The sequence below is a fragment of the Calidris pugnax genome, unplaced genomic scaffold (genome assembly GCF_001431845.1).
Source record: "Calidris pugnax isolate Ruff unplaced genomic scaffold, ASM143184v1 scaffold63, whole genome shotgun sequence".
Classification (NCBI taxonomy): Eukaryota; Metazoa; Chordata; class Aves; order Charadriiformes; family Scolopacidae; genus Calidris; species Calidris pugnax.
Window position 1 is genome coordinate 7,559,584 of NW_015090852.1, and position 13,403 is coordinate 7,572,986.

The 13,403-nt window shown below is 36.4% G+C and overlaps 1 protein-coding gene across 9 annotated transcripts in view; it reads left to right on the forward strand.

Moving 5' to 3' along the window:
• The window catches only part of PTPRC (protein tyrosine phosphatase, receptor type, C), a 64,147-nt gene extending 52,164 nt beyond the window's left edge, over positions 1–11,983 (forward strand). For all 9 annotated transcript variants that reach the window (XM_014943568.1, XM_014943570.1, XM_014943572.1 and 6 more), the window contains 15 exons: positions 220–310; positions 414–490; positions 721–757; positions 1,193–1,290; positions 2,029–2,154; positions 4,473–4,630; positions 5,054–5,189; positions 5,881–6,030; positions 6,467–6,557; positions 6,913–7,046; positions 7,956–8,090; positions 8,416–8,538; positions 8,958–9,136; positions 9,808–9,943; positions 10,717–11,983. In XM_014943568.1, coding sequence (XP_014799054.1) covers positions 220–310; positions 414–490; positions 721–757; positions 1,193–1,290; positions 2,029–2,154; positions 4,473–4,630; positions 5,054–5,189; positions 5,881–6,030; positions 6,467–6,557; positions 6,913–7,046; positions 7,956–8,090; positions 8,416–8,538; positions 8,958–9,136; positions 9,808–9,943; positions 10,717–10,989 — 1,944 coding nt within the window. In that variant the 3' untranslated portion in view covers positions 10,990–11,983. The remainder of the gene's footprint in view (positions 1–219; positions 311–413; positions 491–720; positions 758–1,192; positions 1,291–2,028; positions 2,155–4,472; positions 4,631–5,053; positions 5,190–5,880; positions 6,031–6,466; positions 6,558–6,912; positions 7,047–7,955; positions 8,091–8,415; positions 8,539–8,957; positions 9,137–9,807; positions 9,944–10,716) is intronic.
• Positions 11,984–13,403: the final 1,420 nt, after the last annotated feature.

The following is a 13,403-nucleotide window of genomic DNA, read 5'->3' on the forward strand; positions in this document are numbered from 1 at the left end:
GAAATATAAATAATATATAAATGTGGAGATATAAATTATTTATATTAAGGGAAAAAATTGTTTATTTTAAATGTAAGAAATACATGAAGTAGTATCATATGAAACAGAATGTTATCTTCCAGACTCAATAGTATGAAATCTCTTCCATATGCATTTGACTGTCAGTAGAAGCTCTTTTAGATACGTGTTACTTAATAAAAGAAACATTGTATTTTACAGAGTATTCCTAGAGTTTTCACTAAGTTTTCAATAAAGGAGGCCAAAAAAAGCCAAAATCAGAACAAAAACCGTTACATTGATATCCTTCCATGTAAGTATTTGCTACAATTTTTGCATGTTTTATAAATATTTTAAAAATGTTTTCTCAGTGCTTTGAGATAATATAATTCTTTTGTTTCAAATGATTTAAACAGATGATCATAACCGTGTTGAGCTCTCAGAGATCCCAGGAGACCCAGGATCAGACTATATCAATGCAAGTTATATTGATGTGAGTGACTTCTACTTCAAAAAAGTCTTAGGCACTATTGAGGAAATTCTGTAGTCTGTACATTTCATGTATCAAACGCCTTTGAAGATTTCCATTTGAGTTCTTTCCATCTTTGTAATACATTCAGTATTATTGGACTGTTGCATGTTGAATTTATTTTTAAAATTGCAAATCTTTTAAATTGTTTGTGGCTTCCTTTCTAAAAGTTGATAATATTGTACTTTTTATAGGGCTTTAAAGAACCAAGAAAATACATTGCTGCACAAGGTAATTTTTAACCTCAAAAGAGTATGTTTTCTTTATTCACCCATTTTTTTAAGAGTAGTAAAAATTATTAGAAAATTTAAAGAAAAACTGATAATCTGACACTTTGAAATTTAGTATGAAAATGTTACAATGAGCTTTTGCTTAGGGTATTTTGTGAAGATGAATAAATTGTACTTCAAAGGTAGATTTCTCATGGTGTATAATTTTACACCAAAAGTTTTCAGATTTCACAGCTGGGCACTAAAGGTGTATAGGAGGCTTTTTAAATGCTGTATCCTAATGGCAAGCAGTCAAAATGAAATCAAGTTGTGTGGCTGTTATTTGTGTGAACTCTGGTTCGCTTTTCAGACTGCATAGTTAAGCATGTCAAGAGGCCAAGTGTTTTTTCATGTACTTTCACTCTTTGAAAAACTCCCTTGAAATATCTCCTGCTAGGCCCCAAGGATGAAACCACAGATGATTTCTGGAGAATGATCTGGGAACAGAAGGCAACAATTATTGTCATGGTGACTCGCTGTGAGGAGGGAAAGAGGGTGAGAAATATCCATCCATACGTACATCCGTCCATCCTTCCATTAATACATCTTTCCATCCTTTTGTCTGAAATGGAATCGATTGCTGTGCTGTGGTGAATTACACGTTCTTCTTAGTACTTTTTTTCATTCTTTGTTGTTCTCTTGGTGTGGCAGAACCTATGTTGGAAAGCATACCAAAACAGTGTTGCCTTATGGAATTACTACTCTTATCAGAAAATGTCACTTTAGTCAGAGCTGTAAGTAGTAGAGGATGAGATTCCAAATTACAGCTAATAAACCCAGAGAAGGCTCAAGGTAGTACTCTAGCTCCTTACAGACCTGTCATAAAAAGTATGGTTTGTATTTTTCTCCTGTCTATTTTCTGGCAACCCCCCCCGTCATGAAGACTGAAAAGTAGCCATAGAAGCAGCTAAAAACTTTTCTACGGGCTTCAGGCAACAGCAGCTGTAGCTGTTCACTGTTTCAACTAGTGTACAGGATTTTTTTGCCACTTTATGATTCAAGTTAAATTTAATGGGTATAAAATTCGGGTCAGAGATCTGAATTGTTGGATATTTGGAATTATTTAGCACTGACATCCTGAGCAGTGACCACCAGTTTGGGAGAGGACAAGACCTATGAGAAGTTAAAAATACTGTACTGAGTTGCTGTCTATTTTAAATCAAACTTTCTTATAGCTCTCAGCTCTCTACCACTTTGCTGTCATGCCACTCACCTAGCTTCCTGTCTTCATAGAACAAATGTGCCCAGTACTGGCCATCAATGGAAAATGGTTCTGCAACATATGGGGACATAATTGTGAAGATCAATGAAAGTAAAACGTGCCCAGACTATGTCATTCAGAAACTACACATCACAAACGTAAGTTGATTCGAATGAGCAAGATTAACTGGAGTTGGGGGGGTCTATTTGGAGTCTGTAGGTATCATTGAGAGATCATTGAGCACCTGAGGGAACTGGGATTGTTCAGCCTGGAGAAAAGGAGGCTGAGGGGAGACCTTATTGCTCTCTACAACTACCTGAAAGGAGGGTGTAGAGAGGTGGGGGTTGGTCTCTCCTCCCAAGTTACAGGAAATAGGACAAGAGAAAATGGCCTCAAGTTGCACCAGGTGAGGTTCAGATTGGATATTAGGAAATTTTTTTACACAGAAAGGGTTATTAAGCATTGGAATGGGCTGCCCAGGGAAGTGGTTGAGTTGCCCTCCCTGGAGGTATTTAAAAGACAGTTAGAAATAGTGCTCTAGTGACATGGTTTAGTGATGGTTTTTGTCAGTGTTACTTTGGTGGTTGGACTAGATGATTCGGAAGGTCCTTTCCAACCTAGACAATTCTATGATTCTGTCCTTTTAAGTGGAGAAGAGTCAGCTATCAATGGAAGATAGTCTGCTGCTTTTCCATAAGCAGCATATAGTTTAAGAGAAAACTTCTTAGATGTGTCATTCCTTACAAGAAATATGTTAGACATATATTTCCCAACTTAAAAAGGTATTTTCCTTCCTGGAATCTACATTTAAGAAGAAACAGTTAGTATGCTGTTAAGTATGGAAAACTAATACACTGTGGTTTCCTTAGATATTTAACTTGTTCTTCCACACAGAAATTTTATCGGGTTTGTGTATCTAAGCATAACCTTCTGTAAGTAAAATTAATGTGACTCATAGAGTGCTATTACCTACCCTCACGATAATAGTACAGTGGGACAATTGCAAATTCTGGTAATCTCAAGTGCATTTATACACATAAGTGTTTTAAAATTACAATTTGGCTGTGTGTAGAATCATTAAGGCTGATTAATGGCTCTCTTTTATACATCTAAAATCACATTAGTTGCTCTGTGTGTAATTGAGAACAAGATTTGCTGTCTAAGGCTAAATGCTCCTTTCAGGCCCTTTGCAAAAATATATCAATGAGGGTAAATGGAGCATAAGTCATAGCTAAAAGCATTAAGACTCAAAGGGTAAATCAGCTGGCAGATCTTTAGCAAAATAGTGAAGCAACAGACTTCATCCATCTTGATCCATGATTACAGCTGGAAATTTCTATTCTGCCTCTTTCCTGTTCTTCTTCCTATTAATGCATGTTGCATTACAATTTACTCAGGAAGCAGTCTGATTAAAAGAAAGTTGTAACTTAGTGTGAAGACAGTAAGAATATCAGGATGTTAAGAATTAGCTATTAACAGACATTGCTTTGTAACTAGGACAATCTGACATTAGAAATGAGAGGTTGGTGCAGGTTGAGGACTGATATGTTTAGGGCTGTCTGCTCTCTGTTTGGCTGACATCATATTAATGTAGATAAAACTGATCTTGGTTGTGGAATTTAAGACCCTGGTGAGAAAATGGAGGCTTGTGCAGTTCTGGTGGAATAGTGATGTTTAATTTCTGAAACAAAAGTAAATAACTGTATGAATAATTGTGGCACAACTGGATAATTCAACTTTGAGTAAGAATTTGGGGGTTAATTGCTGGGGAAATGCCAGCAATACTAAATACTAAACTTAGCCAGAAAAAGAATGCCATTAAGATGTCTTTCTCGCTTTGTTTTTTATAATTGAGGTTATCAAAATGTATGTTCTCTCTTTTAATGTAGCACCAACAGTTGAAAGTAGGACTCAAGACTTGACATGCTTGCAGCTTTAATCAAGAGACCGCAGAATCAGTGTCATTGAAAATCATAGGTTTTCTTCTATCTACTTCTAAACCATAGAAGTCTGAGTTACAGTTTAAATGTCTTTTTTTTTTTTTTTTTCTTTTTTCCTAAAATCTGTTGTACCCTCAGCAGGCTACTCCTAGGAGACACTAGTGAATTACCAACTTGTACTCCTTGAAGTAAGCAGAGCCAGGTTGTTTGTGAATAGATTGGGAAGACCTGTTATACTCTGGATCATAGGCTAACCTGAGAAAAAAATATTTTTAGCAACACTTTGAACCTCCTGCTTGTCCTCTGTTGGAGGCATTGTGTATTCCTGATTCGTGGACATTTTTTAATGAATATTGAATATGAAAAAGGTTTTAAACTGAGAGACAACATTGCAACACCGTGTTTGAAATTTCCATTTCAATATTTGCCCTTATTTTTATTCTGCTTTGTATTTCTGCACTTGATTTTGGCTTTGTGTGTACGTGTATATATATACATATATATATAAAAAACCCAAACAACTTCACTTTGTCTAGGGAAGAGAAAGGACAGCTGGAAGAGATGTCACTCACATTCAGTTCACAAGCTGGCCAGACCACGGAGTCCCTGAGGATCCTCATCTCCTTCTCAAACTCCGACGCAGAGTTAATGCTCTCAGCAACTTTTTTAGTGGCCCAATAGTGGTTCATTGCAGGTAAATATATATGTATATTTAAATTATGTTAATCTTAAATGAACATGAAAAAAACAAAGAGCTGGTAAAGGTATTTGGCTGATGCCAAATTTTGTTATGTGATTACTGGAGAACAAGGTAGCAAATATGCATAAAAGGGCATGTTTTCTGAAGGTTATTCAGGTCAATAAAATCTGAGGACACATAGACCTTTGAACATTTGGAAATTAGACAGATAAATGTCAGACTACCGTGGCCTTACTTTCATTAAAAGATATTCAACATACAAACTCATCATTGTTTGTGTTGCTAATTAATTTACAGCAAGAACTGTTTTCAGTTGTTCCATATCCCGTTGTTACACATTTTCACTTCCGCTCCCTCACTGACTGCGCCCCTCCCGTGCCATTCCCTTTGATAACCAAATCCCTTTGTGCTTTGCAGTGCTGGTGTTGGGCGCACTGGGACGTATATAGGAATAGATGCCATGCTGGAGGGGCTGGATGCAGAAGGCAGAGTGGATGTTTATGGCTACGTTGTGAAGCTGCGTCGGCAGCGGTGCCTCATGGTTCAAGTAGAGGTATCTTGCTAAAACTCCGGTCACTTAGGACTCTCCTTTGCTAGGGCTTCAGCAGTACTTCTCAGAAATGCACTGCTCAGTCTTGGGTACTGCTACAGTTCAATTGAAGTTCTTCATAGAAAATATGGCTCCGAAAAATATTGAGAGGAAAACTTCCAACACAGTTTTTTAGTTTTAGTAACTTCAACATTTTAAGTTTAGGCTTTAAAAAAGAAAGCCAAGAAGAACATTTTAGATTGATAATCCAGCTTTGGGCATACAATTCACAAATGCAAAATTGAGCTTGCATAGTCAAACTAAATTTTCAAATTCCAAAAACTGTCTATCTAGGTGGGATTTTCAGTTGAGTTGAGAGTACAGAAAAAGTTACAGACTGCAATACCCGTTTTTAACGTATTTAAGCATTTTGCAGATCTTTAAAATCAGTCGCATATTTCTTGAACGACATTAGATTTATTTGCAGAACACTTCATCCAACATACTAAATGTGCTTCAAAATGTCTTATTTGGAAGACACTTTGATTTCTAATACTTGTATTTAATGTCCGTTTAACGTTAATGCTTAATATTATTAGCACTAATAACATAATAGGAGTAATAGTTTCTTATAATGGTTTTAAAAAGTGATATGACTTATTTTTTTAACTCTTCAATAACTTCATTTTTAAACCCTTCCAATGGGAAACAACAGTCACAGTACATCCTTATCCATCAAGCACTAGTGGAATACAATCAGTATGGAGAAACAGAGGTCAATCTCTCAGAACTGCATTCCTATCTTAACAATCTGAAAAGAAAAGATCCTCCAAGTGATCCTTCCCTGCTGGAGGCAGAGTTTCAGGTAAATAAGCATTGTATTCTAGTGCCCTTGCCTCCCACTTGCATTCAAAAGCACCTTGCGCCATAGTCATGAGGAACTGATACCATACACAATAGATCACTTTTGTGCTATTTTATTTCTATGGCACAGTAACAGCTTCTTTACGTTCATGAAAAAAGTTGTATATTAATGAAATTTTATTCCTGCTTTTAATGTTAATATTTTTAACAAAGATGGGGAGCATACAACAATTACTTGTGTCTATGTGTATGATTTCCTGTGCCATTCTGCACAGTATAGCAGGCATTTTTAAACTACAGTCCAGGTGTAACCAAAGTTTAAAGAATTAAAGAAGTGAGGCACTGAGAGATGAAGACTGGGTGTGGGTGCCCAGAGGGGACAATGATCCCAGGAAACATTTTAAGCAAGCATAACACCAAACATCCTCTTTCTTTAGAGATTACCTTCTTATAAAGGGTGGCGGACACAGAACATTGGGAATCGTGAGGAAAATAAAAGCAAAAATAGGAATGCCAACATAATTCCATGTAAGTATTTTCCATTAACCTTGACTTATTTTATCTGTTATCTTATGTAAGAAAACATATTAAATTTTGAAAAAATAAGGACAGTAAATAACCTGAGATGTATTTTATTAATTTCCTCAACATTGTAAAATTAGAAACTTCTCATAAAAGAAGTTTAAAACCAAGAGATGAGTTTTTAAAAATGTGAATTATTGGGAGTGTTTATTTCAAATAAAGTGGCCTTTATTCTGCAGCCTGTTGTGAAAGGACAGCCTTTTCCTCTCTATTTTTCCTCCTGCACGTGCAGGGCCAGCCCCCCTCTAATGCTACCCCTGAGCAGCAGTGTGGCGTGACAGTGACACTTTGTCTCATGCAGATGACTTTAACCGAGTGCCGATCAGGCACGAAGACGAATGCAACCAGGAGGGTGAACATGATTCGGATGATTCCTCAGATGAGGACAGTGACTGTGAGGAATCAAGCAAATACATCAATGCTTCCTTCATAACTGTATGTATTTAGGGGATCCAATATAAGTATTCCACAATCCTTCAGCTAGACCTATATTCTAGCTTGAGCTCTTACTCTCTTACTGGCTTCACAAATAGAATAGGATTTACCTCAATAAGGGAGAAAAATCTGACAGCCAATTGGCAAATCCTATTGTAGTTTTAATCATCAAAATCTTCTATCTTCTACATTTTGCTGCATCTTTTCCTTTTACTTGGTCTTAGACTGTGCAGTCTCAAATAGTGAGACTAAACATAGAAACACTATTATTTTTTGCATGTATGTGGGTTATGTTTAAAACCACTAACTTTCAGACTGGCCTCATGATAACGTGTATTTCTATTGGTGAGCATCTGCCTATGTACAAGTTGATACATATTCATATTTTCCCTGTTAGTGAAATGGGGGTAGAGTTATTCACACATACAAAATCCTACTAGTGAAAAATGAGGCCTTCAGATTTTTGGTATAATATATACCTTCAAAAGAAGGAGAGAAGGTATTGGTCACTAATGAAGTAACTGATTTTAATGGAATTAGTAGCTAAATTCAATTTACCTGAATCCTTTAAAACGCTGCACAGTTAGGGTGTCTATTCAGAGTAAATGTATTTTTCCTTTCGGATAGCTTGGTGTGAACTGACTTGTGCACCAACTTTGTGTGGTATAAATTTGACTTCTTAGTGGTCAAATTAGACAGTTGTGTAGAATTAATTTTTGAGTTTGATGTCATTAGGCTCATAGAATTCCTGTAAGACCATTTCCTACTGTCGTGGGCATGTTTTCCCCATAAACAAAAGGGTTTGTTAGTTTCTTTCACTGGGTATTCTTTAAATGACAATGATTTCTGTTGCTTGACAATCACTTTTCAAATAAATGAAAGAAAAAATATTAAAATTTTATTTTATAGGGTTACTGGGGTCCAAAAGCCATGATTGCAACACAGGGACCACTGCAGGAAACTATCTCTGACTTCTGGCAAATGGTCTTCCAAAGAAAAGTCAAAGTCATTGTTATGCTGACAGAGCTGAAAGAAGGAGATCAGGTGAGGGCATCATCTTGACACGGACATATTTAGGGTCCTCTATATGCAAAGAAAACACTGCACTGCACTCTCTCATTCCCTTCCTCCAGTTAAGTGTGTTTCATAGGGTGAGGGATTTGGATTTCCAACATAATTTGTACTGTTGTTTACCTTCTTAATTTACTTTCTAATTATTTTTTTCAGGGAAAGAGTATATGATGCTGTGTTTTAAAATACAATGATGCTCCTACTACTTTAAAGTCAATACATTCTGTAGGTGCATGTGGAAGTAAAATAAAAAGAGGTTTGAATGGTAAACACTGACTTGTACTTTTATCCATTTTAGGAACTCTGTGCACAGTACTGGGGGGAAGGAAAACAAACACACGATGGAATAGAAGTTCAAATGACAGATGTCAACTGTTGTCCTAGCTATACCATACGTGCATTTGATGTTACACATCTGAAGGTAAAAGCTTCTTTGCAAATTCCAAAAGGAAGTTTTAAATTTGTTTCCCTGTTATAAACTCAGCCTAAAGAAAGAGAAGAGACAATTCCTACTGCATTTTCCCCCTGCTCTAAGGAACGGAAATATTTGTATCTTCCAGACCAGCAGCCAATCATCATAAATGCTATAAAATAACTCTGATTTCCCACTTAGTGAATTGCTGAGATGGTGGTAGTGGAGTCTCAGGAGGTCAGCTGTCTTTCGTATTTTGAGCAAAGCTTGTATATCTACCTCCCTCATATTCAGGAGATAGAACTCACATCACCACGTGCAGTTCCTCAGGAATATTTTTTTTCTTTTTTAAATCAGCTGCAATAGATGTACTACATAAATCTTATTTTAACCTGAACATTGACTACCTCTCTACTGATGTTTTTCAGACAAAAGAAACACAGAAAGTGTATCAGTATCAATATCACAAGTGGAGTGGCTTGGATGTTCCAGAAAACCCCAAAGATTTAGTCAGCATGATTCTCAACCTTAAACAAAAAGTCCCTGTCAGACCAGTTAATGAGGACAACAGGAGTACCCGCAGTGTCCCGCTTGTTGTCCACTGCCGGTGAGTCTGAATTCAGCATATATTTTAACCTAGCTCTAAGGTCTGGATATATGTAGCAACCACAATTTTGGGATGTCTGCCTTTTCCCATAAACCTTTCCATGCGTCTGGAGACTGACCTCTCCCTAGAAGATTCCTTGAATTGCCCAAGCTTGATCTTTTTGATTGTGGTGCTGAAAAGCAAGCACATGCCTCTTTGGCAAGCATGGGCATGGAGTAGGTGGTTAGAGCTAGCTGCTCTTGCCTGGTACACATATTTTGAGAAGAAATGCTAGCTTTTGTAGCATACTACTAATGAGGATACAGCAGAGCTTTTAGGTTCATCTCGCCAGTGCATGAACCCACTTTTATAGGACCATTTCCAGGAATAGTCTTGCATAACATCTAAACCAGAGATAAACCAGATAATCCTACTAACAATTGTTGAGTCTGTAAGTCTGAAATTTCTAATTTCTCTCATACCTCTTAAGTGGCCACATGAGATCCAGATAGCCTCTAGATAAACACTCTTATGAGTGTCCTACAGATATTCTTAATTGTAACAATTTCAGTCCAGTAAAAAATGTTTTGGAAATTTAATTCATTATGCAGTCTTTGAAATAAAGAGATTTAGTCAGAAGGCTCATGATTTTACATTTTTAATTTACATGTACATTTTGCATTATCTTCTAGTGACGGGTCACAGCAGACTGGTGTATTTTGTGCTTTAATGACCCTCTTGGAAAGCGCAGAAGTAGAAGAAGTAATAGATGTTTTCCAAGTCGTAAAAGCTCTTCGTCGCACCAGGCTGGGAGTCGTCTCCACCTTTGTAAGTAAATCTTATGAATTACCAGAAAAAATGGTGATATTACTTAGCATGGTCACTAATATCCTCATAACCTTACGCATCACTTCTGCATAGGAAACACTAATTGTAATCAGGACATCCACAGCTGCTTACCCCTACTCGGGAACTGACTGTTACTGATAAGAATGAAGGAGTCTGTGAGATGTCCAGAGCTGCAATTCTGTAACATCTTAGTGGACAGGTGCACATTATAAAATTACAAATTGCATGAATCAATGATTCTGCAGTTGTTTCAGGGATGTACGTGCGCAGCGTCCCTTCTGTGGAGTTAGGAGGCTAACTCCATTTCACAGGCTAGCAGCCATCAACTTGTTTTATTTAAATAGAGGAACTGCGTCTTTATGGCATACAAACATTTACTAACAAACCAGACCTAGGTGGCATTGACATGGGGCATGTAGTATAGATGGCGTTCCTAGACTCCTTACAATATGTGTTGTTTACAACTTAGGTACTCTAAAAAACATATTTTGGGGACTTTGTGGACAAAGAGGGTACTGAGTGGTAACTTAGAATGTCTGATATAGGCAGTTACAGAGACTACACACACATGAAATCAGAATAAACCATAAAAGCAGCACTGTACACCAAAAACTGTGAAAGCTACTTTATATGCAGTCTTTTGACTGTTCAACTACGTTACATTTTAAAATTTAAGAAAACAGAGAAATAATGGGTTTATTCTTGGGCTCTGAGCATCCTATTCATGCTAACCTCTTCTCTTTGTATGTAAGGAACATTACCAATTTCTGTATGACACCATTGCCAGTACCTACCCTGCACAGAATGGACAAATAAAGAAGAACAGCCAGCAGGAAGATAAAGTTGAATTTTGCAGTGAAGTAGAAAAAACTAATCCGGAAACTGATTTGATCACCATTGATCTTACCCCACCAACACCAGAGGAAAAGGAGGTTTCTGAAGTATGTGATGATTTTAAGGCTGCAGGTAGCACTAAGGAAACAGAAAGCTCTACGAATGGGCCCACAACTCCAGTTCTAACTTAGAGGCTATACTAAAAAAAAAGTGCTTTTTCATGTGCAAACAATCTAATCAAAATAAGAAGTATAAGATTTCTTCTTCTTCCCACCTTTTTCTTTGAAAGTGCTTATTGTTATATCAGGTTTTCAAAGGTACAAATTTAAAGGAATACTTGAAACTTTTAGAGTGACAAAAACCTGTGAAAGTTTAATTTTTGTTTAGATTTGCATTTAATACTTCTTCAGAAACCTTTTCACTATTTTTATACTTTTAAAAATATGTACAGTACAATACTGTCCTGAGCAGTGTGAAGAAAGTTTTTTGACTTCTGTGACAAGGAGAAAAGCAACTCAGAACAAGATTAGTGTGTTGCAAAAACAGGTCTGTCTTCAAAACTATTCGGAAGTAAATCAACATAATTGGTAAGCATACATTCTAGGATTTCAGGAGTGATGACCAAGCACTGCTTTAATAATACTCTGTGGAATTTGTGAGACTTTGCCAAACAGTTTTAAGAGTTTATCATTTACATCATGTGACAAATCCAAGGAATTCAGACTTATGGAAAATCTGTAAGTCCTCCCATATCACTGTGGAATAGAAATTTTTGCATTTTTCTAACTTGCCTCAAGGTGTCCTTGTTGCTCCACATATATTAATCTGAGATTTCAATGTTAAACTAATGTTTTGGAGTTTGGCATTTGAATGATTGCAACGATTCTGATAGAAAACACATTCTGTTTACTCTTAGAGCTTAAAATACTGCATGCTTGCACATCTATTTTTTATGCTTACTGTTATTTAAAGGGACTGCTTCCATGAACGCATCTGACCTGTTTTCAGAAGTGGAAAATACTTAGATGTTTTTCTTCCAAACCTTGTAGATTTTAATTGGTACAGAATTTTATTTTATTTTTTCATTACGAGGTGTTGTATGTTACAGCTGTGATATTTTTAGTATTTCTTGCTGGATTTTAGTATGCTGTTTCTAGAAAAAATAAAAGGATAATTAATAGTTGACAAGGTGGAAATTATTGTCTTCTATTGGATTCTGCAAACTGATAATTTTCTTCTGAATGGACAGAATATTGTGCTATCCCATAAATCAAAAAAATTTACAAATTTCATTAGGAAAACGCCATTTAATTCTTAGGGAACTGTGTGTGAACTCAGGTAAGTGTCATGATTCTCTCATTATAGAGGAAAGAAACTTGATTTTTCTTTTGCTTAAAGTCATTAAAGGAGCAGTCACTCAGCGGATTCAGTCCCTCTACTTTATCACTGCATACTCCTAATCTCTCTTTACAAAACATAATTGAAAATACTTCAAGAGCCATGTAAACAACGCATACAGTTGCACTTGGTTAAAACATTAATTTAATTTCATTGCAAATTATCAGCTCAGACAAGCACTTCCTGGCAGTATTGCATGAATAAATGGCAGCAAACAGTGACAGAGGCAGTGGGTTCCCCTTGACTCCCAGCTGAACTGCCTTTTCGAGTGAAGTTGTGCTGGGTGATAAGCTAGCAAAGCTGAGGGGGGGTCACCTGTGGAGAAAAAGCTAAGATAACCTAAAGAAGATAACCTAAAAAAATTTTAGGCCCAAAGGCTGTTGGGTACTTTTAGAGGACCATGATAAAATTGCAAATTTAGCATATCTTTGAAGATCAAAAGGATAAAGACGGAAAACAATTAATTTTTTTTTTTTTTCTTCTAAGACTTGGCTGCTGTACAGCCTCTCTAGCTACTTTAGGCAATAAAGTAAAGCACTCATTGCAGCTACCTATTGTAAAAGTGTGGAGACAGAAAATAGTCACACTTTTAGAAATAACTGAAAATGTTTCCCAAATCAAAAATTAGGCACAAATTTTCATTTTTGTAAATCTGAGGGCGCTGATGCACTTCAGTTCCTTGAAAAATAGTTCTGTACCTTTTTAAGCTCCTGCAATACCTGGGCTGTAAAAATTCTGGAGGATTTTATTTTGCTTAAATTGTTTCTAGAATTATTTCAATGTTCTTTCGACTGCACATTTTTTTAAAAATGGCTGACACATTAACACTTGATTTGTGCACGTATTTTGAAAGAAAAGTCCTGAGCTATGTTAAAATTTGCCTCATTTGTTCTTAATTTTTAGCCTAATCATTGAAACAGAGCCTTACATTAAAACTGCCCTCATTCGCCTAGTGTAAACCACTTAGGGAGTAAAGTTCCATACAGTCACAAGGGAATAAACTGGGCTCATGGCTTTTAATTGCTTTCAAATTAAATAACACTTCATACAATTAAATCTCATTAAATCCCAGTGTGACAATTGAGGGAACCTGTCTTAAAATAGCTTAGAAGTTCTGATTGCTTCTAGGAACTCTCTGTGTATGTACCAGGGATGGTTTTTGCGTTCTCTATAGTCATTTGAATTTCAAAAATCCACAAGGTGGTGA